Source organism: Microcaecilia unicolor, chromosome 7 (genome assembly GCF_901765095.1).
Source record: "Microcaecilia unicolor chromosome 7, aMicUni1.1, whole genome shotgun sequence".
Classification (NCBI taxonomy): domain Eukaryota; kingdom Metazoa; phylum Chordata; class Amphibia; order Gymnophiona; family Siphonopidae; genus Microcaecilia; species Microcaecilia unicolor.
The window spans coordinates 175,963,894-175,991,335 of NC_044037.1; the positions used below are offsets into that span (position 1 = coordinate 175,963,894).

Sequence of the window (27,442 nt, forward strand, 5' to 3'; positions counted from 1 at the left end):
GATTGAGGCATGAGTATGCTCATGAAGAATTTGTTTATAGGTTGGTACAATGAGTAGATTCTGATCTTGCAAGTAAAGAGTACACGGAGGGGTGTATTGTAACAGAAAGTGAAAAAGGTAAAGAGGTTCCTTTGAAACTAAAGTTTTGAAAACCAATATAAGCAGCTTTTATGTAATTTGATAAATAATAATAATTATCTTGAGCAGGAAGCAACCCTGAGGTTGAGACTTGCTCACTTGTGTACCTATTTTCAATCCTGTTTTTCCAAAGAAAAAACAAAGTTGCTTACCTGTAACTAATGTTTTCAAAAGACAGCAGAATTAACATGATAGAAAATGCAGCCTGCCTCCCTGAGAGTTAATTCCAAGCTTTAAACTATTTTATGGGACTGCTGTGCACATGAAATGCCAAACATTCTCAGAACTTTAATTCTAATTTCTGGGAGAGCTGTTCTGTCCCAGTGTTGTCCTATGATGTCATCGACCTGTGTGCCTGATTTAATACTGCAATCCACAGAGAACACTTGTTAATATGTAAACAAGTTTGCTTTTCTCCATTACTCCTCATCTGTCTCTATTGTATTTTTTCTTAAGACTCTTTGTACCCACATTTTAAGTGTCTTACTCTTATCCCTTCTTTACCAGTGCTACAAACATGTCTGATAGAAAGAACATTGTTTGTTTCTTTTTGGACAGGTGCTTGAATTTCTCTGCAGCCCAGATGATGACTCACGCCATTCAGAAAGACAGCAGGTAGTGATATGAAAAGGAATAAGCATGAATAGTAGGTGGTTATGGATAAAAGTTTGTGGAAGAAATAAAAAAGTAGAATATGAAGTTTTATTTTTAAATACTTATTTATGAACAGTGAGGATAGGAATCATTACAAGCACTGAAGTAAACAGCATGAACAAACGTTAGTGCTATACATGAAATCAAATGGTTACAAAGCACAAGCTGATATTTGCATGAAAAAAAGAGAAAAATATAAAAGCTTGCTTTCAACCAAAGTCTCTAACAAACAGACTTGTCAAAAAGAAGAGCTTCCGAGCTCTCACACTGTATAACAATTTTCAATTTATCCCCCTACCCGCACTCACTCAAACAGCGCACAACCACGTGATCCATGCTCCCCTACATGGATCTCCAACAGACACCTCAAACACTCTCGCAATCCATATTTATCCAAAGAAGTGCGGCAAAGAGCAATGTATGTTTTCTTATCCAACTGATGTAAATGATGATGTGACAATATAATAGTATCTCCTCTAGGCTAATCACACCGGATAAATATGTAGCTGCAGAGGTTGCTTTTTTAGCAGTGAACGTAGTAATCTTGTATAAGATAAAACAAGAGATACCCTAACAATAAAATTGCACTAAACACAATCTGATAAAGTTGTTCTGCCAAACCAGAGTAACTCAAGTATGGAAATTTGGGTGCAAAGACAAAACCAGACATAGGAATGACTACGGAGAAATGAACTTAGACCTGAAGATATGAGATTGATATTTGCAGCACAGGAAAGTGGACTTATAGACAAGAGGTTCACAGCATAGAAAAAAAATGTAGATTCAGTAGTACAGAACTGTAAATAGTTATAATTGCGGTTGCAGGATATGACTGCTCACTTTCAAAGTCTTGTATACAGAAAGATTGCAAGATGACACTGAGGGCTCTTAACTCCTGCTGTCTCTGTGACAAGGATAGGTGGGTGGCAGATTTAAACAAATTATTAAATGTGCCCTGACCCACAGGAGCAGCAGGAGAGAGAACCTGGATATAACTCCTCATTTACTATAAGGGGAAAGAAAATAACTAGAGAGCCCCTTATATAATTTTGCAAGAAGGGTTGAATTTTGCAGCTCTTACGACTATTCTGTGCTATGTATGTAGAAAGAAAAGATCCTCAAGTACCAACATATGCAATCAGAGACCCCCAAAATATGGTGCAAAGATATAGAGAAATATCCAGTTTTATTGGGCACCATAGGCTTTACTCAAAAGAAATTCCAATCACATCTTAATGTGTTGCATATGTATATATGTACTGCACCTTATGAACTCCAGAAGAAGGCTGTCTGGCTCAATACAAGTGTTTAGATTAAATTCAGCTTCTGAGCTGCAGCATATAGGCAACAACAGAAACAAGAATACAGAACAGCTTAGAAAGCAGACATGTGGTCTTAAGCTTTCAAAGGCACAGTGACCACTGAAGTCCAGGAGCAAGCAATACTTTCTCTTCCTTAGACCTCAGGTGGGGCTTTTCAAGCTCTCTCTCTCATTATGGACATATGTACCTGAGACAGCTGCATTTCTCTCCAGGCATTCTCCTGTATAAACAGGAGAGATGTAAACTCTGGCTCGGATAAGCAGTTTTCTTGTAACATTAGACATTTAAGGACTCTGTCCTATTACAGCAAACCACTCATAAATAACTTTAGCAAAGAGACCAGGTACACAGTTGCTGGAGGGGTATTTTAGGCCAGGTCCTGGCTTTTGCTGATCCCTATCTTGATGTATTATGAGACTTACAGTACTAATTTGAGTGGGTAGACTACAAATACCATACTGCCTTGGGATGCAAGTTCAAAATCAGGACTGGCCAAAACAATCATTCTTGAAGAATTAGGTATCTTGGCAGCTCTGCATTAACCATGGGAAATTTCTCCAAAACACATGTGATTTTATTAATCAACTCAGCTTGCCCATTAAAATCATTTTATTTATTTATTTATGAACATTTATACCCCACTTTTTTCCACATTTTCTTGAGAGCAGTCCATGGAATGCTCTTGGTTCGATCCCTGTGTTTAGGTGAGGCTCAGGATGCTGCTGGGGCAATGCTCAGGCACTGGGAGGTAGGGTAATTGTTAAGGACTTCATCTGGTGACTGGATTTAGAGCACATGAAATAAGGTTTCAGAAGGAGCCCTGGCACATGACCTCTGGCTGCAGGGCCAGAGGTGTAGTGATCAGAGTGGGAGAGTATATTCAAACAGGGAAATAATCCATGGGTAAACATGAATGAAGAGTCATAAAAAAACCATGCCGACAGGGTTTTTTTTCTTTTCTTCATAGCAAAAGGCCACCATGCAGGCTCTCGTAGATTTATAAAAATATAGGCTGTTGTGATTTTAGTGGCGATTGAACTGTCCAGTTTTCCACTCATTTTGCACTGGCTAATGTTATATATGCATATGTCCTACACTTTTGCTTACTCTCTACACACTTAGTCATAGGCATACTATTATTATTAATAACATTTGTATAGCACTACCAGACGCATGCAGCGCTGAACGCCTGACATAGAGAGAGAGTCCCTGCTCTATAGAGCTTACAGTCTAAAAATACAGACAGACAAGACAATTAAGGGCAAGGGAAGTACTGGGTGAGAAGGAACAAGGGGGAGGCAATTGAGTAGTAGCTAGGAGCTAAAAGCATTGGTGAAAAGGTGGGTTTTCAGCATAGATTTGAAAATAGGCAGAGATGGAGCTAAATGTACAGGCTCAGGAAGTTTATCCCAGGCATAGGGTGCTGCGAGGGAAAAGGGACGAAGCCTGGAGTTAGCAGTGGAGGAGAAGGGGGACGACAAGAGAGATTTGTCCAGTGAGCGGAGTTCACGGGGAGGAATGTAGGGAGAGATGAAAGTAGAGGGGTAATGGGGAGCTGCAGAATGGATGCACTTAAAGGTCAGTAAGAGAAGTTTGAATTGTATGCAGAGGCAGACAGGGAGCCAGTGAAGTGACTTGAGGAGTGGGCTAGTGGAGGAGTGGCCTAGTGGTTAGGGTGGTGGATTCTGGTCCTGGGGAACTGAGTTCGATTCCCACTTCAGGCACGGGCAGCTCCTTGTGACTCTGGGCAAGTCACTTAATCCTCCATTGCCCCAGGTACAAATAAGTACCTGTATATGTAAGCTGCATTGAGCCTGCCATGAGTGGGAAAGCGCGGGGTACAAATTTAACAAAAATAAGTAAAAACGATTTTGGCGGAAAATAAGTCATGCTGTATTTGAAGGAAGTACATGAATGGTGTTAGTGTATACTGTAAGGAGATTGGTGAGCACAATGGTGAGGGAAATAATTCAGGGGCAGGATGGTGGACTGATTACCTCATGGGGCCTATTTTCAAAAGATTTAACAAGCTACCTGAAACACTTAGGTGGTTAAATCTGCTCGGTTTAAAATCTTGCCCCTTTTGGTAAATCTATGCACACAAAACTACTGTGCACTCAGATATAGCCATTGTTTGTGCCTTTCATGCCGCACCTCCAGGGTCTCTAATCACGGTCAGCACTACTTACACAATACAATCCTCTCAACTGTATCTTAGAAACCGGACAGCTGGATTATGGACCATTTGCACTACAACAAATAAAGAGAAAAAAAACCAAGAGAAGCTTCCGTTGGGGGAAAAACACAAGTTTATTCTTTATCCAGAGATTTAGGATAAATAATAAAAATAGTCATAGAAATAGTCTAGAATATGACAGAAATGAGAACATATATAGAAATGGAAATTACAATGGAAAGTGGGAACAGGACATTCTTTCAAACTCCCTGGCTTGGGAGCCAAAAGAGATGTACACTGCCCAACCTCCTATCTGGCAGAGAAATATTATATAGGATTTCTTTTCCCTTTCAATACATGGAGCACAAGAAGGAGGGAGGGTTTCCTCACCTCCTTAATTAGCATCTTACAGTCAGGCAGGATCTCCTGACAATAAAGAAATATATAGCATCTGTTTATATTTCCTTTTGAAGATGCATTTGGTCTGTTGTCCAAATGTTTTGGACCTCTTCTATTCATCTTTACAGCCTCACACAAGAATACATTTCTCAGAACCTTTAATTAGTATTTCCCCTATTCTAAAAGAGGAGACAAAAGTTAACTACTGCTTCCAGTTGCTATAGAGGTGTTAGGTTTCTCTTGTCAACAGAACTATTGCTATTGACTCCAGGGATCAGGGAGATAGTGTTTGAATTGTTCTAGGCAGAGAAGGAAATAAGGTGTTACCTGGTGTTCCTCTCATGGTTGTAAAAAAAGGGTAATTCTCTCCTGGATAGTAGCCTTACTTCAAAGGGCATGGGAAAGAATTCTGTCTCCTGACCATATTCAATGGGAGAGATTGTGGGCAATCAGGGCTTATAGTGTAATTGCTATTCCAGCAAGCCAGCAAGCTTCTCATGATTAGAAGGAAAGAAACCTTCATTTCTCTCTGTCCAACATATGAGACATTAATTTCTGTACATTAAATAATTGGAGGCCTTCCACCTCCTACAACATCATTCCAAAATGGGGTTGGATAACACAATATTCAGTGCTAACCGGCTAAGTTGGCTTGGCAAATCTAGATGCTATGACAGGCTTAAATTAGGGAGGATTGCCAGACCAAACAAAAAAAAAAGGTCCATTCCTCACTCCCAGTGTACACCCAATAGTAAAGTTCTCCCAAATATGACCCTCACCCCTCTCCCCCTGACATTCTGATCTTCCTCCATCCTTCTGGGCTGAGGCTCCTGGTGAAAGCAATATAATAAATGAGAGCTGATCCCTGAATTTCTGATTGTTCTTCCCTTTCTCCACCTTGCAAATACCTCTTTATGCCTTAGAAATCCCCAAAACTACTTCAACCTTATACCAATTTGATTTTCTTGCCACCTGAGGTTAAGGTGATTTTTTTTTTTTTGGGAGGGGGGGGATAGGGGCAGGGGAAGAAGATTTCAGAAAGTGAAATTCCTCATACCTCTCATTTTGTTTGCTTTATCAGGTGAACCAGCTGGGATGGAGGAGGGGGGATTGAGGACTGCTGGCATTATTTTTTAAGATAATTAGTTGGTTAGTGCTGATTTTGCTAAATCTAGCCTATCAGCATTTTGATTGGCTAGGTCAAGCCAAATATTCAGCTGCACTTTTAGTTGGGTAAGCGTGACTTAATATTTAACTAAAGAGAACCAGGTAAATTATCTGGTTCTCACCCAAGGGGTGATGGGATTTATTCATACTGTAGGAATTTGATGTTTAGCAAGCAGAAGTAAAAGGATAGGTAAGAAGTTATAAGCTAAATGAATATGAGTTGACCCAATTACATTGTGATTTTTATTTGTTTCTACTGCAGGTTCTTCTTGAACTGCTCCAAGCTGGAGGACTAGTTCAATTTGAAGAGAACAGGCTGATTCGTCTGGCAGAAAAGGCAGAATTGTAGGTCAATGCCTGACTTTCAAGTACATTTCTAGTGTTGCTGCATTTGAGAACTGGTTCTAGTTGTAATCTTTTGTGCATACATAGTAACATAGTAAGTGATGGCAGATAAAAACCATTCATCTAGTCTGCCCAACAGTCACATTCATTCTCAATTCTAGATTAAATCAACAATGAACGTGATATTACATACTTGATCATGGTCTTTCTTTGTTGTTTCTGGGACACAGATCATAGAAGTCTGCCTGGCTCTGTCCTTGTGTTCCAATTACTGGAGTTGCCGTTAAATCCTATCCGAATCTGTCTTGTGATTTGTGGGACAGACCGTAAAAGTCTGCCCAGCACTGTCCTTATGTTCCAAATTATTGGAGTTTCCATCGAAGCTCTCCCCAGCCCATCCTAAACCGGATTGCTATATGCGGCACTGAGATCATACAAGCCAGCCTAGCACTGGCCTTAGTTGATACAGCCAGAGTTGCCATCTGAGCACCGCAGTGGCGTTCCTAGGGGGGTGGACACCTGGGACGGCGCCCCGCCCCCCAGGGTGCAGCACCCCCCCCCCCCGATGCAGCGGGGACCCCCCCCCCGGGTGCACGCCGCTGGGGGGGGGGGGGTGCCGCAGCGCGTGCCTGCTCAGAGTTCCCTGACTTCGCGCGTTCGCTGCAGCTCCCTCTGACCCGGAACAGGAAGTAACCTGTTCCAGGACAGAGGGAGCTGCAGCGAACGCGAGAAGTCAGCGAACTCAGAGCAGGCGCACGCCGCGGCACCCCCCAGTGGCGTGCACCCGGGGCGGACCGCCCCCCCCTTGGTACGCCACTGGAGCACCGCTTGATATGCAAACACATGTGCAACCCTTTAAGTTTTTTGGGTTTTTTTTTTCTACCATTCATTTTTCTAATTAGAGATCCTCTGTGTTCATCCTATACCATTTTGAATTCCGCCACAATATTTTTCATCACCTCCCTCGGGAGGGCATTCCAGGTATCAACTACCCTCTCTGTGAATTTTCTGACATTACTCCTAAGCCTACCACCCCACAACCTAAATTCATGTCCTCTAGTTTTACCATTTTCCCTTCTCTGGAAAATATTTGTTTCTATTTTTTTTTTTTGTTACATTTGTTCCCCGCGCTTTCCCACTCATGGCAGGCTCAATGCGGCGGGCAATGGAGGGTTAAGTGACTTGCCCAGAATCACAAGGAGCTGCCTGTGCCGGGAATCAAACTCAGTTCCTCAGTTCCCCAGGACCAAAGTCCACCACCCTAACCACTAGGCCACTCCTCCACCTTTCAAGTATTTAAATGTCTGTATCATATCTCTCCTGTCCCTTCTCTCCTCTAGGGTATACATCAGTGGCATAGCTAGGTGGGGCACAGGGGGAGCGGTTGCTCCCCCAAACAGACTTTTAGAAAAAATGGCTCCTATTCGCTGCCGCCACATGCCAATATCGTTCTCTACCTCCGTCCTCTTCCCTCCCTTGCGAGCTTCTCCTGTCTCTTCTGCCTCTCCCATCTGCGTGGCCGTTTATACAGCCCTGAAGCATTCTCCGTCCGGCACCGGCGATTCAGATAGTCAGCCTTCTTGCCAGCGTCGGGGCCTCTCCTCAGGCGCGTCCCACCTCTGCGGAAAACAGGGCGTTGCATTACAGTAGGCGGGACGCGCCTGAGGAGAGGCCCCGACACTGGCAAGAAGGCTGACTATCTGAACCGCCGGTGCCGGACGGAGAACGCGTTAGGGCACTGAAAATGACCACACAGACTGTAGAGAGGCTGTGGGAGAAACGCGAAAGATGTAAGGTTCGGGGAGGGGGTGGAGAAGGGAGAAAGAGTTGCCCAAGGAGGTTTTAATAGGAGTGGAAGTGAGCCTATCTAGTCCATTGTAAGCAAGGAAGCCGGTTTGGTTAATCTGCTTCCACTCCCCCGCGCAGCCGTCATTGCCATTCACTCGAAACAAAGCAAGCAAACTTATGAGCTGCTGCCTCCACCTTGTCATTTTTTATTGTTGGCCCATCTGTAGAAAGGTCTAAAGCTATTTCAGTTAGATATGCAGTGCCTTAAAAGCGGGAGGAGAAAGAAATACTTGAATATCACTAAAACAGCTTCAAAAAATATTGTAGCCGGTAGAAACTGCAATTATAAACTGTATAGGTTGAGCTCATTTTTCTTCACTGTTCTTGTTCTATACAATACAGATGTCCAGATTTCAGTGAGGATATCCTGTTTCCTGATGGGTTCATCTTAACTGTTGTTGTAATCTGCCTTGGGAAGCCTGGTGTTTTAAAGGTGATAGAATATATTGAAATTAAATGAAAGTAGAATTAAACTCTCCTTTCATTGGGGCACATGGAATCACATCATCTATTTTGTAGACCTTTCTTTTAGACACGCAAATTGATTATTCTGTTTTGAATGTGTTTCAGGGGCAAGTGGTTTTATAAGTCAAAATAAAAAGAAATATTTTGTTTCATCAGATCTCTTTTGTTTAAACATAAATGGGCTATAAGCCCCTAATGCAGTCCATTGGTTTTCTTATATTTTTTGCTTGTGATGACTGTGCCAAAACTGAAAAATTTTATCTCTATCTGGTCGATAATAAAAGGAACACTATCCACCCTAAAAAATTGTTTTGTGGCTGTGCATGAGGAATTGTGATATTGAATAAATAAATATATATTTGTGTCCCTAGTCTTGCATCCTAGGTTTATATAATCCTTTCAAGAAATCCAGTTAATCATTTAACGTTAGTGGAACATAGCCACAGAGGCATGGTATGGTCGCGTTTTTAATAATGGCAATACTAGGGCCCATCTAAGGAACAGGTTATTTTGAGTTAGTCTTCACTGGACCAAACTTGCTTTCCTTGTGCCATCACTATCCAGCAGGATAGGTAGTGTCTTAAAAAGTGGAGGATAAAGGATTTTTACACATTTATATCACACATTATCCCAAGCAAAGTCAGATTAAATGTGGCTTACATTTGAAAATACAAATACCTGTTTTGTAAAAGGTACGTTTTTTTTCAATTTTTATTTTGCAAAGTACAGGAGAAAATGCATTTCTGTTTCTTTTTTGCCAGTATTGCACTGTTTATATAGTCTGGCTTCCTTGGGCAGAGAGGAGGGGGTCTCTTTTTCAATTTTTGTTATTTTTTTTTTCTTTTGTGGCTCCCTATTTTGTATTAGATTGTTATTGTGGAATGTTGTCACAGTTTGGGTTTCTGCCAGGTGCTTGTGACCTGGGTTGGCCATTGTTGGAAACAGGATAATGGGCTAGATGGACCATTGGTCTGACCCAGTATGGCTACTCTAATGTTAACAAGGTGTCTAGCAGTGGAATAAATGTGTGTGGTAGGTAGTTAAGAAGAGAGGTTGCCTGCTCTGGATAGTCCAGGCACCTCTTCTGCATCCTGCCTCCTGATGTAACTTACTGTTTCTTTGTAGGCAGGACACAACAGAGACAGCCTGTATTAATCAGTGCCCGCAACAGCCCTTGAGCAACAACACAGACACTGCTGTCTAGCTGACCCCAACCAGCGCCCATTTTATAAAAGTCTGCTCCCCCTGAGATCAAAACCTGACTACGCTTCTTCCAGTCTCTTCTCATACGTCTTTTGGCGCACGCCCCATATTTTTGTTGCCTTCCTCTGGGCTACTTCAACTCTTCTTATATCTTTAGCAAAATACGGCCTCCAAAACTAAACACAGTACTCCAGGTGGGGCCTCACCAACGATTTGTACAGGGGCATCAACACCTCCTTTCTTCTGCTGGTTACACCTCTCTCTATACAGCCTAGCATCATTCTGGTTATGGCCACCGCCTTGTCACACACACTTTCGTCGCCTTCAGATCCTCAGGTACTATCACCCCAAGATTCCTCTCCCTACCTGTGCATATCAGCTTCTCACTGCCTTGCACATATGTCTCCCTTGTATTTCTACTGCCTAAGTGCATCACTCTGCACTTATTTGCATTGAATTTTAATTGCCAAACATTAGACCATTCTTCTAACTTTTAAAGATCCTTTTTTATGTTTTCCTCTCCCTCCAGGGTGTCCACTCTGTAACAAATCTTGGTATCATCCTCAAAAAGACAAACCTTACGTTCTAACCCTTCGGTAATGTTGTTTACAAATATATTGAACAGAATTGGCCCCAGCACCGATCCTTGAGGCACTCCACTACTCACATATCCTTCCTCCGAGTGAATTCCATTAACCACCACCCTCTGGCGTCTGTCCGTCAACCAGTTCCTAATCCAGTTCACTACTTTGGGTCCTAACTTCAGCCTGTTAAGTTTATTCAAGAGCCTCCTATGAGGAGCCTTGTCAAAGGCTTTGCTGAAATCTAAGTAGATTACATCTAGTGTACGTCTTCAATCTAGTTCTCTGGTCAGCCAGTCAAAGAATTCAATGAGATTTGTTTGGCATGATTTACCTTTGGTAAAACCATGTTGTCTCAGATCTTGAAACCTGTTGGATTCTAGGAAGTTCACTACCTTTCCTTCAGCATCGCTACCATTACTTTTCCAATAACCGAAGTGAGACTTACCAGCCTGTAGTTTCCAGCTTCTCCTCTCTAACCACTTTGTGAAGAGGGACCACATCTGCTCTTCTCCAATCCCACGGAACCTCCCCTGTCTCCAAGGATTTATTAAACAAATCTTTAAGAGGATCCACCAGAACCTCTCTGAGCTCCCTCAATATCTTGGGATGGATCCCGTCCGGTCCCATGACTTTGTCCACCTTTAAATTTTCAAGTTGTTCATAAACACTTTTTTCCGTAAATGGTGCTATATCTACTCCATTCTCATATGTACTTTTGCCAGTGAATTGTGGTCCTTCTCCAGGATTTTCTTCCATGAACATAGAACAGAAGTATTTGTTTAGCATATTTCTTTTTCCTCATCATTATCCAAATAGTAGTTCACAGCATCCTTCAGCCTCACAATTCCATTTTTAGTCTTCCTGCTTTCACTAATGTACCTGAAAAAATTCTCATCACTTCTCCCATTTGTTCTTCTGCTTTCGCCAAATGTATATCTCTGTTGGATTCTTTGTTTTATCCGGTATTCCTCTCTGTGTTCCTCTTCTTGAGTTTTCCTGTATTTCATGAACGCCGACTCTTTAGCCTTTATTTTCTCAGCCACTTGCTTGAAAAAACATATTGGTTTCCTTTTTCTCTTGCTTTTATTTACTCTCCATACATAAAGGTTAGTAGCTATATTTATATCTCCTTTCAGCCTAGACCACTGCCTTTCTATTTCTTGTATATCCTTCCAGCCCATCTGCTCTTTCTTCAGGAATTCCCCCATTTTACTAAGGTCAGCATGTTTGAAATCCAGGACTTTGAGTTTTGATTGGCTGCCCACCCCTTCAGCTGTTATATCGAACCAAACAGTTTCATGATCACTGCTGCCCAGGTTGGCACCCACTCAGATATTAGACGCACTTCCCCCATTTGAGAGCACCAGATCCAGCGTCACTCCCTCCCTCATGGGTTCCGTCACCATTTGTCCCTCCTTCTGTGCTGCTCTGTCCAATTTTGATTGGTAGGGACAAAAAGTGCACGTATCACCTCTCTCTTCTAGATAAGCTGCTAGATCCAGAAAAGTAACTACTATAATAATAATTTACATGGTCTTTTCAGTTGCTGGAAATGTAGACTTCTCTGAGGTGGAGCTTAATATAATAATATAACAATTGCTGTACTAGGTCAGACTGTAGGGCTATCTAACTCTGTGTCCTGTTTCCAACAGTGAATAATCCAGATCACAGATACCTTGCAGGATCCCAAAAGTACCAAGATTCCATGCTGCTTACCCACAGGGATAAGCAGCAGATATCCCCAGGAATTTGTTCAAACAATTTTAAACCCGTCTACACTTACTACTTTTACAACATCTGGCAATGAGAACTTAGCTCTGCATGTGGGAAAATATGTTCTTTATTTTCTTTTAAATGTACAATTTAGTAACATCATGGAGTGTCCACCTTTTGAAAGAGTAAACAATTGATCTGCATTTACCTGTTCAACCACACTCAGGATTTTATACTATAGACCTCTCTCATATCTCCCCTCGGCAGTCTCTTCTCATTACCTATAACTGGGCAAAGTATAACCAAAGGAGGCCTATTTTCTTCTGTCAAATTCTTTTGAACATTAGCAGAATCAGAGCTTCATTTGTGATTCCTCAAATTACCACAGAGAAAAGGCTGAAACAGTACCATTAAAAAGCTACCAAGAATGCACAAGTATCAGAAATGGATAAAGAAATTTAAACAGTTCTCATGAGAGACACTTGCATGTTTCTGTTTCTGTCTCTCCTTTCCCACATTAGCTGCAACTTTCATAATCTAATGTATCTCTTAATTTATCTAACAAGATATAGTCATAAAAAATAATTGAATCACAACTGCAGTGGTCCCCTATCGCCACCTTTTAGGTTTTATTATGTCATTGGCTATGATGTCATATAATCACATTAATTTTTATTGATGGGACTACTAGCTCACCTTTCTGGCCCCTGGCTTAAGCCAGGCTTCACCAAATTGCTGGTAATGATCCATCCTAGGAGGAATTGTATACTTCCAGTGTCAATGACTGGCTTGCCTGGTTCCTGCAAATGTAAAGCTTGCACTTCTAAGGCAGGATCAGTGCCAGTTTTAGTCCTATGGCTACTTCCAGGCTTATCCGAGGCCCTCCCCATAGTGACCATGCTCATAGGGTGTTCCAACAGACTGGTATGGACATGTTCCTAACAAACGACTTCCCCTTGGCCAGACTCAGGATTAGGAGACATTTCTACTGTAGGAAAGAACAGTGATCTTTTATTTTTCTTCACTGACCTCCAACTACTGTGGTCTCCAGTCAATGCAGCTGATGTCAGATCAGTGCTGACTGGTGGGTACGGTCTTGTGCATTTCTGGTTAATGACTGGGAACCACCACCAAATCAGTCTGGAAATTTCTTAGTTGACCCATTTCTAGGAATTAAGTTAAAGGTCTGATTATTAATACAACCTAATATAGGAGTCTGGAAAAAAAGTCACATTTCTACCAAGTCTCCTTATTTAGTCATTAATCATAACAAACTATCTAGATTGCCCAGCATATCAATGCGCCTGTTTTTATCAATGATATAAAAAGGTAACAAATTTACTTAGAAGAAATAATTAATCTGTCTTAAAGTCCACCATTAAACACTGGACAAGGCAAATATCAGGAAATATACATTTAAAAGGTAAATGAAAGAGATAAATCCATCCAATACTAATTACGGAGTAGAAGTAGAACCACCTGGAGGTGGATAGGAAACAACAGAAGGTGACTTAGAGTTCAAAACCTTTTAAAGTGTCCAGGATCATAAAAAATATATTTAAGAGCATTATACTTAATGACACATTTATATGGGTAATTCAACCAGAAGAGAGCACCCAACTGTAATACACACTGCCTCAGAACCAAAAATTGCTGATGACATTTCTGAGTTAACCTTGCAATGTCAAGAAAAGCCTGGACTTTACATCCTAAAAAAGTAGAATCACGATGGCGAAAGAAAAGCTTTAAAACCCAGTCATGGTCTGGGTCTAATTCAAAGGACACAATTAAAGTTCCAGGTTTAACTTCAGTCACATCTGCCTCAATAACCTGAGTCAAATTTAACAAATCATATGAGACATCTAAATTAATAACTGTATCTGCTGGTTGATCCATTTCTTTTTTTTTTTTTTAAAAAGGTGGAATAAAGTATATCTTTAATATTGGTGGATAAGAACTTTCTGGAATTTTAAAACCTCCACAAGATATTTCTTCAAAGGAATCATTGGAGCTTCGACAGAGACTTTAGGAAAATCAATGATATAATTTGATTCAAAATTTATAACCCACACACAGTTTCGACAAAGCGCCTATAGCATTTAAAGATACATAAGATGTATACCAAATCACATTAAAACAATTATTGAACCATTTTTCTCTGCAGTACTTACTTCCACATAGTCACATAATTGTAAATGTTCAATACAGTCTAGTCTTTAGGAGCAGCAGAACATTTTTGTTGGAGGAACCACATAACCCTGACTCTCATCCGGTTCTCAGGCTGATGCAGATACTGTGTTGGGCAGAATTCCAATTGGGCTGTCACCACAGTACTTATTCAAAATATAGAAATTAAAGAGATAACAAACAACAGCAGCGCCTGCTTCCTGAGGAAAAAGGCCTCGAGAAGCCCCCAGCCTAAATGTGGCTCCGGGGACTGGACTTCATCATCATTGGCCAAAAAACCTATTTTGTTATAACTTGTCTCTCGACATAAATTCAATTAGTAAAGTTACTTAGCTTTCATAACTGTCTTGCTTGTGCGGGTCTGCTTCACACCATGGCCACAACCTACGATGGCCGCCATTTCGAAAATCTACCTCAGGGTTCAGTGGTCCGTGTGTTAACCTCCGCATCAGTCAAGCATTGCACGACGAGATGCTCTCGTCGTGCAATGCTTGACTGATGCGGAGGTTAACACAAATGCTTACAGGAGATTCTAGACTCCTCCACCTCTTTCAGCTTTAAAGTTAAATGATGCCAGAGAATAGGGGCTATAATTGAAAAGACATTGAATCAGAGCTTTTCCAGCATCCTTAACAGAAGTTAGATGAAGATTTTTATTTATAGTTGATCTGAATGGTTTAGCTAGCATATATCAGCTCATCATAGTCCCTAAATAGGTCAATTCCATATAAAACCCTGAAGACCAAAGATAGCACCTTAAATTGTACCCTTAAAGAAATGCGCAGCTAGTGATTATTTATTTATTTATGACATTTTTACCCCACATTAGCCCGAGAGTGACCCAGGTTCAATGTGGCTTACATAGCAAATAGCTAAATGAAAGATAACATTGTAAGAATACGTAAACAGATAGCAAAAAGTACAACATATAATACTATAACATTGACTTAATCAGAATTAACATATATGGTTAATTAACCCAGATGCAACTGCTTCATTCTGTGCTTTTATTTTGGATTCTTACTACTTGTACTTTGCCATGATATTTTATTCTTATGTTTCACACTTCTTGGATTAGAAGCCTATATCTTTTTGTTACAGCTGTGCGACATTCCCTGCCCTTCCTCCATAAAATAATCTTTTTGAGTCTTCTGTCTTTTTGAACTATACTGGGACATAAGAGTATTGAGTTCATTGCCTTCTGCAGTCAGTAACCTGCCTTTGTTCCCCCTGAAACAATTTCTATTGCCTTCTGGAGTATAGTTAATATATTCTTAAATATAGTACAGTGATATGCATTCCACTTGGACTATTTCTCCGCTTCCATTTTTTAAATGTTTGACAACAGTTTATATGCTAGGAATTTCCCCTTTGCTCAGCCCGGCTAATTGACTACATTTGTTAATAATCTGCCAAGATGACCTTTTAAAACCATATCGGTGAAAACGTAAGGAGATCATTGATCTCTGGGTATTTAGTCAGCTGTATCCTTCCTTATTGAACTGATTACTGGCCATCTGGATGTTTATAGCATGTCTTAACTGATCTGTTTTGAAAACTGTTATTCTGTTCAAATCCGCAAGCCTCTCCTATTCTGTCTGGTTTACTTTTTCATGAGGATGAGCCTACGTCATCTCCTTAATATTCTTGGCAGAGGGAATTGGGTGATATCTTGATAATACAATACAACCCCATGAACTTGTTTGTAAATTTATAAATTAGCATAGTATAAGGTTAATTGCTAAGTATATCTACACTGTGTTTCAAAAAAAAAAAAAAAAAACCGGACACTGCTGGTTTTCTGCATTGCTCTGTCAAAACGTGACCAATTTCAATAACATTTGGAATATATCATCTTGAATAAATTTGCAGTTTAATTTATACTCATGCCTGCTACCTTACCTAAATGATGCCACTTCACTATCAGGATCTTCAACTGTTGCACTGTTTTCTTCAGTGCGAACTGATCGGGCCCTCCAATTTCTGACTGGTGATCAGTTGAGCCCGTTTCTCTCGGCATATTCTACACTTACCCTCTTCCATCTCTTTTCGGATAACTCTTGTGCCAGTCTATGAGAACTATAACCTTTCTCCAGATACTAATTTTTAGTAAGGATCAGATCCTTTTGACAGAAAATCATGGTAATTTTAAGTATAAAGCAAAATGACGTATGTGCATATCATGATGATAATCGCTATGTGGTGGTGACGTTGTTTAGGTGAGGTGATCAGTGTGAGTGTAGGCTTACTGCACATTTATTCACGGTGATATATCCCAAATTTTATTGAAATTAGTCAAGTTTTGACAGTTATGCAGAAAACAAGTTTTGTATAGTTTTTTTTTTTTATTCACAGCGTATATCTCAGCACATGTATTTGTCTAGATATGAATATGCTATTTCTTTCAGGATGGGCTAGGTCTGTGAACCACTCTGTTTCCTTTCTTACATAAGAATGTAAGATTTGCCATACTGGTCAGACCAAAGGTCCATCAAGCCCACTATCCTATTTCCAACATTGACCAATCCAAGTCAAAAGTACCTGACAGCATCCCAAAAGGTAGATCAATTCCATTTCTCTAAATCACCCCTACTGAGGTTTACTCAAGCATTTCCTCATCCTTGATTTCCCCTGTTTAGCTCCTATTACTCTCCTCTGTACATACTGCATCACCTTTTGTTCTTCCCCACCCTCCTTCCCTTGGTTGGCAGGCATGATACATTGTAACCAGTTGGCTTTCCCTTCTGATTATGGGGCGCTTTTACTAAAGCCAACCCAGAACACCGCCTAATGTTGGTGCTGGGGGTAATTCAATCCCCAGCATGAGCCATTTCCGGCGCTAGCGTAAATATTGAAAACATATTTCTGCAGGAGGTTACCTGGCAGTAATCGGGCAGTGTCATTCACTGCCCAGTTATTGCTGAGTTAGTGCAGAAGCCCTTACCGCCATCTCAATGGGTGGTGGTTAGTGCTTCCCCCCCCCCCCCCAAAAAAAAAAATGGCCGCAAGTGTGACCTTACCGCACAGCCATTTCATTTTTGGCTATTTTCACCCGCTGTGGTAAAAGGGGCCTTGGCATGCGGCAAAAATGGACACTGCCACTAGCGCAGAGCCTCTTCTGCCACAGTTTAGTAAAAGGGCACCTATGTTCCTTACTCATTCCGTTGTTCATCTTCTGTTTTGTACCTTTCTTGCTCCCCTTTATCTTTTAATTATGTGAACCACTTAGATAGTCGTTAAGACAAAAATTAAATGACTATGACTAAAGACTTCTCCTCCAGGAACTGGTCCAAACTTGAGGAGCTTTCAACAACAACTGTTTAATGTGAAATTACTATCTATATATATAAAAGGCACTTTGAAGCCTCAAGCCGGAAACTTGAGGCGCCCAAGATATCCGGTTTGGCCTGCAGGCTCCAGTCACTGTAGCTCCGCCCTCTCGTCAAAACGCGATGATGTTGAGGGCGGCCCAGCCCTTGTGTCAAAACGTGATGACGTTGAGGGCGGGGCGGCCCTCGCAACCACGTCACTGAGGGACGAACGGAGGAAGAGGACAGGTGTGCAACTCGGAACGGAGGCACGGAAGGGGGTGTCTGCAACTCGGGAGGGAGGACGGGGGGGGGGGGGGATTACCCTGCTAGCGCCCGTTTCATTTTTTCCAGAAACGGGCATTTCTTACTAGTGTGTTAATAATTAACACACTGCATTTTTTGCACATGGTAATTCCTGCATTAAACAATTAAAACAACTTAATAAACAGGCCCAACGTTTAAAGGTAAGTATTTTGTAAAGGCATACATTGGTGTAAAATATGTGATACTTTTCACTCTGCAGGCTTTTCATTTTCAAAGCTATGTATTTTATTTTTAAAGGACCCATAGCAAAAGAAATAGTGAATCTCTGCAGGTACTTTTTTCTTTGGAGATTTTCTAAAGGAAAAGATGCACATAGTTTCTCTTTGAGAAATGATGGAATAGTCTGTGGGAAAAATACCAATGGATGTTTTCACCAGTCCAAGTAGTAACAAAAATATCCCTTGGGGGGAGGGGGGGTTAATTTTCTAAAGTTTTTGGACACATAGTCTTTTATAAAATTACTGAAATACGAAAAGATCTGATCAATCATTGAATAATCTGCCCACTATCTGATCAAACATTGACTAATCTGCCCACTACCAGAAAACTAATCCACAGACATATTTGAAAAATGGAAGGAAAATACCTCAGAAACCTTTGAGTCAGACTTTAAAATTGTCTGTTCTCTGTACAGTTCCAATTTTCTTTAATCAGTCTCATAAAACCTCCAGAGAATTTTAACTTTTTCTGTGTGTGCATGTGTCAAACATATGAGTGCTCTTAAAAAAAGGGGAAAGGGAATGGAACTTGATATACTGCTTTTCTGTGGTTTTTGCAACTACACTCAAAGCTGTTTACATATTATATACAGGTACTTATTTGTACCTGGGGCAGTGGAAGGTTAGTGACTTGCCCAGAGTCACAAGGTGCTGCAGTGGGAATCGAATCCAGTTCCCTAGGATCAAAGTACGCTGCACTAACCACTAGGCTACACTCCCTGCAGTAACTTCCAAATACATAATAAAGCTTGAATTTTGCTTAGCATTGCTTTTAATCAAGCTAATTTGTAGCACTTATCTTATACTGTTATACTGTTTTGGTCTGTTCACATCTGTATTCTCTTATAAAATTACCCCACGTGTTACATGTGGTGACAAGTTCCATACGTTTATATTACCTAGATGTTTTCAGGGGTGTAGTTTGGGCAGGGTCATGAAGTATGCATGTAGTTTATAAAATATGCACCTACTTTAAAAGTATATTTGGTGTATGTTAGCTGAAATTGTGAGGCTATTTTACAAACATGCGTGGGCGTCTTGTGTTTTGATTAAATAGCCTCAAAATAAGAGCCTTCTTGGGGCCCTTTTACTAAGCCGCGGTAGGCTTTATGCGTGTGCAGCGTGCGCCCAAATGAGACTACTGCCAGGCCAGCACACCCTCCTGGTGGTAATTTCAGATTTGGCGCACGCCCATAGTGCATGGATGAATTATTTTATTTATTTTCTCCTACACGCTCTGGTTCTGGCGGCAATCGGCACTTGGCGCGCGCCGACTGGTCACCATGCGTGTAGTGCGTGAGCCTTTACCGCTAGATCAATGGGTGGCGTTAAGGGCTCAGGCCAGTTTTGGGCGCGCACTGGTTTCATTTTTACCGCAGGCCCTTTTCCTGTCCCATTTTTAAAAAGCCCTTTTTTGTAGATGCAGTAAAAACTGGCCCGCGCGTGTCCAATACAGGCGCCTGCACTACCACAGGCCACTTTTTACTGTGGCTTAGTAAAAAAGGCCCCTCTATATTTTGTTATAAAATTACTCTTATGTATACTAATGCATGCTTTACTACTCTTAAGAGTGTATCTTTATTAACTTTTAATACATTTTCTTCTTTGGCATTATTATGGCTCTATTTTGGCCTTTTCTTTGTGTTAAGGTGAGACTCGCATCTGAAATTCTAACACTTAATGTTAATGAAAATTGTATAACAGAGCATAAACCCACTTTCCTCCTCTAGTTAATTGGATAGGAAATATGAAATGAGCAGCTCATAGTAGTCAGAAGAAAGTATAACCCACAATATCTGAGATAATTGTTCAGATTGCATTTTCCTTCATTTGAGAATGAAATGTTTCTGGAGAGATGGAGCTATGTGGCCCTTCAAGATTGATAAAGTTTTAACACAACATTCATTCCTTTATATTTAAACATGAAAAATATTTTGCTTTCCAGCTATCAAATTTGTGAGTTTATGTATGAACGAAAACATCAGTATGACAAAATAATCGATTGCTACTTACAAGACCCAGTGAGAAAGGTAAAACATATTGAATATTCTGCTTCTGTTTTCAGATATGATTTAGTTTGTTCCTTAGGCAAGCCTGTCTTCTAGACAAGTATACAAAATTGGGATCACGATATGGAACAAAAAGTCCCTTGCTGGAAGTGGGAATATAATCTCTGTATTACACTGCTTAGATTTTTAACTCCATCATGCCCTTGCTGGTATAAATAACAGATAGTGTAAGCCTAAGTACTGTAAAATATTGTCAAAGTTTTCTAATTTAGACTATATTTACTGAGGATACAGTTTCTGGTCCCAGTTTTTCTTTGTTTTTTTAAAATTTGATTATCCATATTAATTACAATACACATGAAAGAAAAATAAGTAAAACCAATAAGAAAAAAAATGCATGAAAGAAATTATAACATCATTTAGTCCACATTACGAAAGCTGAAAGTGACTAACATTCAAAGAAAAACATTACATTTAAAAAGTAAAAAGAGCTACATAACAAAGGGCATAAAAATCCATATCATACGCACATCCACATCAATTAGTCTCAACCCAATAATTCCTTAAGTAACATCTTCTTCAAGAACAGGTTTATCTGAAAGGAAAGATTTTAAATGAGAGGGATAAACAAAAATATACCTATTGTTCCCATATGTGACCAGGCACTTGCATGGAAATTGTAGGAATAAAAGCTGTCCCCACAGCTAAGGCTTTAGACTTCAGCTGTAGGAACTGCTCTCTACGTGATTATGGTTGCCTAGCCATGTCTGGAAACATATATAAATCTGTAGTCCAAAGAAAGGCACATTTTTCTTTGCCAAATACAATGTAAGTATAGTAGTTTTCTTATTCTCAGAGCAAAATTTAGCCAGTAGTGTAGCCCTTTTAGAAATTAATTCCTGTGATGACTTCAAGAATTGAAATACATCAAGACTTTCTGCAGAGACAATCTGGTCCAATCCACCCTTCTCCCTAATCTGGGTAGAACGTCTCATAAATGCGTGACCTAACAATCTTCCGAAAACTGCTGAAAACCAACCTATTCAAGAAGGCATACCACAACGTTCCATTCTAACCACAGACTTTAAATGAACTAGACAAAACTGTACCCCCACACCTGACTGATAACCAAATGACTACTAATGAAAATTACGCAACATGCACTATCACTTTATTTCTTATGCCAGAAACGAACTTTCTATAGCTGACTATCCAACTTGTGCTATCATTAACTCTATCACTCAGGAACCTCTTTGCAATATCAACTGTATCATATTTTATTTTACCATATATTGCACCTTAAGGTAACATCATTTGTAATTCTCGACCCGGAAATGGCGATTGCCATTACGGCATAATGTAAGCCACACTGAGCCTGCAAATAGGTGGGAAAATGTGGGATACAAATGCTACAAATAAATAAATAATATAATATATATTCTCCGAGGACAAGCAGGCTGCTTGTTCTCACTGATGGGTGACGTCCACGGCAGCCCCTCCAATCGGAATCTTCACTAGCAAAGTCCTTTGCTAGCCCTCGCGCGCCCGCGCGCACTGCGCATGCGCGGCCGTCTTCCCGCCCGAAACCGACTCGAGCCGGCCAGTCTTCTTTTGTCCGCTCTCGGTACGGTCGTGTTTTCGCCGTGTCGAGCCCCGGAAAGTCGACCTCGCGCGTCCTTTTCTTTGACATGTTGTTTTTTTCTTCGGAAAATCTTTAAAAATTGTCGGGAAGTACTCCGGAAGCCCTCGGGTTTCGTTTTGCCCCTTCCCGTATTTTTCAGTCTTTGCCCCGGTAAGTTTTCTTTCGTCGTCGGGGTAGGCCTCTTTTCGGCCTCGGTCGAGATTTTTCTCCCTAAAAGTTTTTGGTGCTCATTTTCGTCATTTCGGATTTTGATTTCGCCGGCGTGATTTTTCCGCCCATGACATCGAAGCCTTCCAGCAGCTTCAAGAAGTGCACCCAGTGCGCCAGGATTATCTCGCTCACTGACAGACACGCGTCGTGTCTTCGGTGTCTGGGGGCCGAGCACCGCCCTCAGGCCTGTAGTCTGTGTTCCCTTTTGCAGAGGCGGACTCAGGTAGCGAGATTGGCCCAGTGGAACGTGTTGTTCTCGGGCTCTTCGTCGGCATCGGCACCGAGGGTATCGAGTGCATCGACGTCTTCAGCGTCCAGAGCTTCATCCTCGGCCGCCAGTGCATCGAGGCATCGGCCCTCTGCATCGGCGCCGGGACATCGGATAGCTGCATCGACGTCGGTGGTACCGGGACCTCGTCTGCTGATGTCGTCGGACGGTGGTGCATCGTCGGGAGTGCAGGTGAGGGCTGTCCATTCCCCTGCTGGTGGCGGTGAGCCTTCGGGTGGGTCTCCCCCTACCCTGAGGGCTCCTGCGGTACAGCCCCCCCGAGACCGACCTCCTTCGGCCTCGGCCCCGAGGAAGCGACGGCTGGATTCTTCGTCCTCCTCGTCGGTGCCGGGGAGCTCCGGTGACATGCTTCGGAAGAAGTCGAAGAAGCATCGACACCGGTCTCCTCCCCGCGTCGGCACCGAGAGCTCTGGGTCGCCGAGGGAGTCGGCACCCAGCAGGCATCGGCACCAAGAGGATCGCTCACCCTCTGTTCAGGAGGTGTCGATGCGCTCCACTCTGGACAGCCCGGAACAGCCTCCTCGCCCGGAACAGGTTCTGACGTCGACGCCTGCATCGACCTCTCTGCCTTTCTCTGCAGCCGCTCTGAACGAGAGCCTCCGGGCCGTTCTCCCAGAGATTCTGGGAGAGCTGTTGCGCCCTACCCCTCCGGTACCGGCGGTGCTTGCGCCTCCGGTACCGTCGAGCGTGGCGCCGGCTGGCCCATCGCCCGGGGTGAGGTCCCCGACGTCGGTACCGCGTGCGGTGCCGACTGCGGCCACCTCCCAGGAAGGCTCCCCGACTACGTCGGCGAAGGGAGCTTCGCCGATGCGGGCGAGGGAGTCTACCTCTCGACGCCCCCATCGTGGACGGGGCTCCACGGAGTCGAGCCGGGCGAGGTTGCAGACACAGGTTCGTGAACTTGTGTCTGACACCGAAGGTGAGGCCTCGTGGGAGGAAGAGGAGGACCCCAGATATTTCTCTGACGAGGAGTCTGAGGGTCTTCCTTCTGATCCCACTCCCTCCCCTGAAAGACAGCTTTCTCCTCCTGAGAGTCTGTCTTTCGCTTCCTTTGTCCGGGAGATGTCTAAGGCCATCCCCTTCCCGGTGGTTGTGGAGGACGAGCCCAGGGCTGAAATGTTTGAGCTCCTGGACTATCCTTCTCCACCTAAGGAAGCGTCCACTGTTCCCCTGCACCATGTCCTAAAAAAGACATTGCTGGCGAACTGGACAAAACCATTAACTAATCCCCACATCCCCAAGAAAATTGAGTCCCAGTACCGAATCCATGGGGACCCAGAGCTGATGCGCACTCAGTTGCCTCACGACTCTGGAGTTGTGGATTTGGCCCTAAAGAAGGCTAAGAGTTCTAGGGAGCATGCTTCGGCGCCCCCGGGCAAAGACCCTAGGACCTTAGACTCCTTTGGGAGGAAGGCCTACCATTCTTCTATGCTCGTGGCCAAAATCCAGTCTTACCAGCTCTACACGAGCATACACATGCGGAACAATGTGCGGCAGTTGGCGGGCTTGGTTGATGCTCTCCCCCCCGAGCAAGCCAAGCCTTTTCAGGAGGTGGTCAGGCAGCTGAAGGCGTGCAGAAAATTCCTGGCCAGAGGGGTGTATGACACCTTTGATGTTGCGTCCAGGGCCGCTGCTCAAGGTGTGGTGATGCGCAGGCTCTCATGGCTGCGTGCCGCCGACCTGGAGAATAGACTCCAGCAGCGGATTGCGGACTCGCCTTGCCGTGCGGACAACATTTTTGGAGAGAAAGTCGAACAGGTGGTAGAGCATCTCCACCAGCGGGACACCGCATTCGACAAGTTCTCCCGCCGGCAGCCTTCAGCATCTACCTCTACAGGTAGAAGATTTTTCGGGGGAAGGAAGACTGTTCCCTATGCTTCTGGCAAGCGTAGGTACAATCCTCCTTCTCGACAGCCTGCGGCCCAGGCTAAGCCCCAGCGCGCTCGCTCTCGTCAGCAGCGTGCGCCTCAGCAAGGCCCCTCGGCTCCCCAGCAAAAGCAAGGGGCGAGCTTTTGACTGGCTCCAGCAGAGCATAGCCGAAGTCCAAGTGTCAGTGCCGGGCGACCTGCCAGTCGGAGGGAGGTTGAAAGCTTTTCACCAAAGGTGGCCTCTCATAACCTCCGATCAGTGGGTTCTTCAAATAGTCCGGCAAGGATACACCCTCAATTTGGCTTCAAAACCTCCAAATTGTCCACCGGGAGCTCAGTCTTACAGCTTCCAGCACAAGCAGGTACTTGCAGAGGAACTCTCCGCCCTTCTCAGCGCCAATGCGGTCGAGCCCGTGCCATCCGGGCAAGAAGGGCTGGGATTCTATTCCAGGTACTTCCTTGTGGAAAAGAAAACAGGGGGGATGCGTCCCATCCTAGACCTAAGGGCCCTGAACAAATATCTCGTAAAAGAAAAGTTCAGGATGCTTTCCCTGGGCACCCTTCTTCCCATGATTCAGGAAAAAGATTGGCTATGCTCTCTGGACTTGAAGGACGCCTATACGCACATCCCGATACTGCCAGCTCACAGACAGTATCTGCGATTTCAGCTGGGCACACGTCACTTCCAGTACTGTGTGCTACCCTTTGGGCTCGCCTCTGCGCCCAGGGTGTTCACAAAGTGCCTAGCTGTGGTAGCAGCGGCGCTTCGCAGGCTGGGGGTGCACGTGTTCCCATATCTCGACGATTGGCTGGTGAAGAACACATCCGAGGCAGGAGCCCTGCAGTCCATGCAGATGACTATTCGCCTCCTGGAGCTACTGGGGTTTGTGATAAATTATCCAAAGTCCCATCTTCTCCCAGTGCAGAAACTCGAATTCATAGGAGCTCTGCTGGATTCTCGGACGGCTCGCGCCTATCTTCCAGAGACGAGAGCCAACAACTTGTTGTCCCTCGTCTCGCGGGTGCGAGCGTCCCAGCAGATCACAGCTCGGCAGATGTTGAGATTGCTGGGCCACATGGCCTCCACAGTTCATGTGACTCCCATGGCCCGCCTTCACATGAGATCTGCTCAATGGACCCTAGCCTCCCAGTGGTATCAGGCCGCTGGGGGTCTAGAAGACGTGATCCACCTGTCCACGAGTTTTCTCAAATCCCTGTATTGGTGGACAATTTGGTCCAATTTGACTCTGGGACGTCCTTTCCAAATTCCTCAGCCACAAAAAGTGCTGACTACGGATGCGTCTCTCCTGGGATGGGGAGCTCATGTCGATGGGCTTCACACCCAAGGAAGCTGGTCCCTCCAGGAACGCGATCTGCAGATCAATCTTCTGGAGTTGCGAGCGATCTGGAACGCTCTGAAGGCTTTCAGAGATCGGCTGTCCCACCAAATTATCCAAATTCAGACAGACAACCAGGTTGCCATGTACTATGTCAACAAGCAGGGGGGCACCGGATCTCGCCCCCTGTGTCAGGAAGCCGTCAGCATGTGGCTCTGGGCTCGCCGTTACGGCATGGTGCTCCAAGCCACATATCTGGCAGGCGTAAACAACAGTCTGGCCGACAGGTTGAGCAGGATTATGCAACCTCACAAGTGGTCGCTCAGTTCTCGTGTAGTGCGACAGATTTTCCAGGTGTGGGGCACCCCCTTGGTGGATCTCTTCGCATCTCGAGCCAACCACAAAGTCCCTCAGTTCTGTTCCAGGCTTCAGGCCCACGGCAGACTGGCATCGGATGCCTTCCTCCTGGACTGGGTGGAGGGTCTGCTGTATGCTTATCCTCCCATACCTCTGGTGGGGAAGACTTTGTTGAAACTCAAGCAAGACCGAGGCACCATGATTCTGATTGCTCCTTTTTGGCCGCGTCAGATCTGGTTCCCTCTTCTTCTGGAGTTGTCCTCCGAAGAACCGTGGAGATTGGAGTGTTTTCCGACCCTCATCACACAGGACGAAGGGGCGCTTCTGCATCCCAACCTCCGGTCCCTGGCTCTCACGGCCTGGATGTTGAGAGCGTAGACTTTGCCTCTTTGGGTCTGTCAGAGGGTGTCTCCCGCATCTTGCTTGCTTCCAGGAATGATTCCACTAAGAGGAGTTATTTCTTTCTATGGAGGAGGTTTGCCGTCTGGTGTGACAGCAAGGCCCTAGATCCTCGCTCTTGTCCTACACAGACCCTGCTTGAATACCTTCTGCACTTGTCTGAGTCTGGTCTCAAGACCAACTCTGTAAGGGTTCACCTTAGTGCAATCAGTGCATACCATTACCGTGTGGAAGGTAAGCCGATCTCGGGACAGCCTTTAGTTGTTCGCTTCATGAGAGGTTTGCTTTTGTCAAAGCCCCCTGTCAAGCCTCCTACAGTGTCATGGGATCTCAATGTCGTTCTCACCCAGCTGATGAAACCTCCTTTTGAGCCACTGAATTCCTGCCATCTGAAGTTCTTGACCTGGAAGGTCATTTTCTTGGTGGCAGTTACTTCAGCTCGTAGAGTCAGTGAGCTTCAAGCCCTGGTAGCCCAGGCCCCTTACACCAAATTTCATCACAACAGAGTAGTCCTCCGCACTCACCCTAAGTTTCTGCCGAAGGTTGTGTCGGAGTTCCATCTGAACCAGTCAATTGTCTTGCCAACATTCTTTCCCCGTCCTCATTCCTGCCCTGCTGAACGTCAGCTGCACACATTGGACTGCAAGAGAGCATTGGCCTTCTATCTGGAGCGGACACAGCCCAACAGACAGTCCGCCCAATTGTTTGTTTCTTTTGATCCCAATAGGAGGGGAGTGGCTGTGGGGAAACGCACCATATCCAATTGGCTAGCAGATTGCATTTCCTTCACTTACGCCCAGGCGGGGCTGGCTCTTGAGGGTCATGTCACGGCTCATAATGTTAGAGCCATGGCGGCGTCGGTAGCCCACTTGAAGTCAGCCACCATTGAAGAAATTTGCAAAGCTGCGACGTGGTCATCTGTCCACACATTCACATCTCATTACTGCCTGCAGCAGGATACCCGACGCGACAGTCGGTTCGGGCAGTCAGTTCTTCAGAACCTGTTTGGGCTTTAGGATCCAACTCCACCCCCCGAGGGCCCTGTTTGTTCTGTTCCAGGCTGCACTCTCAGTTAGTTGGTAAATTTTTTAGGTCAATCTCAGTTATGTCCTCGCCGTTGCGAGGCCCAATTGACCATGGTTGTTGTTTTGAGTGAGCCTGGGGGCTAGGGATACCCCATCAGTGAGAACAAGCAGCCTGCTTGTCCTCGGAGAAAGCGAATGCTACATACCTGTAGAAGGTATTCTCCGAGGACAGCAGGCTGATTGTTCTCACAA

At 43.8% G+C, this 27,442-nt stretch overlaps 1 protein-coding gene across 1 annotated transcript in view; it reads left to right on the forward strand.

The window, feature by feature from the left end:
• Nucleotides 1–27,442, forward strand: part of VPS8 (VPS8 subunit of CORVET complex) — a 932,181-nt gene that overhangs the window by 410,460 nt on the left and 494,279 nt on the right. Inside the window, exons 30-32 of the mRNA XM_030209561.1 lie at nt 697–753; nt 6,119–6,201; nt 20,000–20,084. Of these exons, the coding sequence (XP_030065421.1) occupies nt 697–753; nt 6,119–6,201; nt 20,000–20,084 (225 nt within the window). The remainder of the gene's footprint in view (nt 1–696; nt 754–6,118; nt 6,202–19,999; nt 20,085–27,442) is intronic.